This window comes from Asparagus officinalis, chromosome 7, assembly GCF_001876935.1.
Source record: "Asparagus officinalis chromosome 7, Aspof.V1, whole genome shotgun sequence".
Classification (NCBI taxonomy): domain Eukaryota; kingdom Viridiplantae; phylum Streptophyta; class Magnoliopsida; order Asparagales; family Asparagaceae; genus Asparagus; species Asparagus officinalis.
Window position 1 is genome coordinate 23,216,583 of NC_033800.1, and position 1,247 is coordinate 23,217,829.

At 41.1% G+C, this 1,247-nt stretch overlaps 1 protein-coding gene across 1 annotated transcript in view; it reads right to left on the reverse strand.

Moving 5' to 3' along the window:
* LOC109849147 (cyclic dof factor 3-like) overlaps nucleotides 256–1,247 on the reverse strand; it is a 7,722-nt gene continuing 6,730 nt past the window's right edge. The window contains exon 3 of the mRNA XM_020418960.1: nucleotides 256–1,247. Within this exon, the coding sequence (XP_020274549.1) occupies nucleotides 760–1,247 (488 nt within the window). The 3' untranslated portion in view covers nucleotides 256–759.

Here is a 1,247-nt window from a genome sequence, read left to right on the forward strand (position 1 = left end):
ACGCAAGAATCGTGTCAAACGAAATGAAACGAAGTGAAGGAATGCAAGGGAATAAATGAAAGAACGGAATGCTCATTTCCATTCTCGTTTTTTGTATGAACGAATGAAAAGTGGGAATTGTATTTCATTATCCGTCATTCCCACGTACCAACCGGGGCAAAGGGTGCAATTCTAGATTCAGTGTTGGGTATTATCTATGGAATCAAGCTCCACAAACAACAAGGAATAACACAATATATGAATACAAGGGCGAAATTGGAAAAGCACTAATGATTTAATAATTGTAGATCAAAACTTAATACAAACTTTTAGAACAGCTGTTCTCCTTGCACGCAAGAGAATCCTACAAAATCTATCTTAAAATCTATTTATTGTTCTCACCTGAGTTGGGTGTCCAGATCAAGACCAATTGTTTCAAAATTGTATGCTCTGAGCTCTCATTTCGAGATCATAACACACAATGCCGAACCCAATTTTTCCGCTCATTATCCAATATCCATAGCTTTCACTCAGAAGAACAAACAAACAACTATATACGAGCAAAAAACTATGGACAACATCTCAACTATTTACAACATTACTACTAGAACAACAATTAACTGTTAACAAACCTGGCACTTCTTTCTGACAAGCTTTCAGAAAGCAGTAGCAACATCTGCAACTGGCTCTCCGAATGTCCTCAATCCTCAAGCACTAAAAAGCTTCCATATACAAAGCTTCAGGTATTCATTAAAATAGCCCATAACATATAAATTCTCCCTATGTGGTCTCCCGAAACGATTGAGAGCGGGAAAAAGCTGCAGGGTTTGTGTGCAAAACCTCAGACACGTCAGACTTCTGATCCTTGCTATTGTCTGATTTTGACCGGAAAGCTTTGAACATGCCACCTTCATCAGGCTTAATGCCGAGAGTAGCCCATATAGAGCTCTTTGCAGCCTCGTCTGGATCATCAATTCTCAGGGTTTTAGGAATCCACAAAGACTTCTCAGTCTTTTCCTCGGCTTGTAAGCTTGACGAATCTCTAGAATGCTTGCCCAAGGTAGGAGAACCATTGCCTGAACATCCACTGTTACTTGAGGATGATGGAGATAATACACCATTAGAACCAGGCCACGGTACATTCCACGGCCAGAAAGAAGCAGGCACGAAGGGAACTGGAATAGTCGGACCACAGAAAGCAGGTGGAACCAAAGGGCCCCACTGTACTGGATTCCCATTACCAGCCTCTGATCCATTAATGGCAGCAG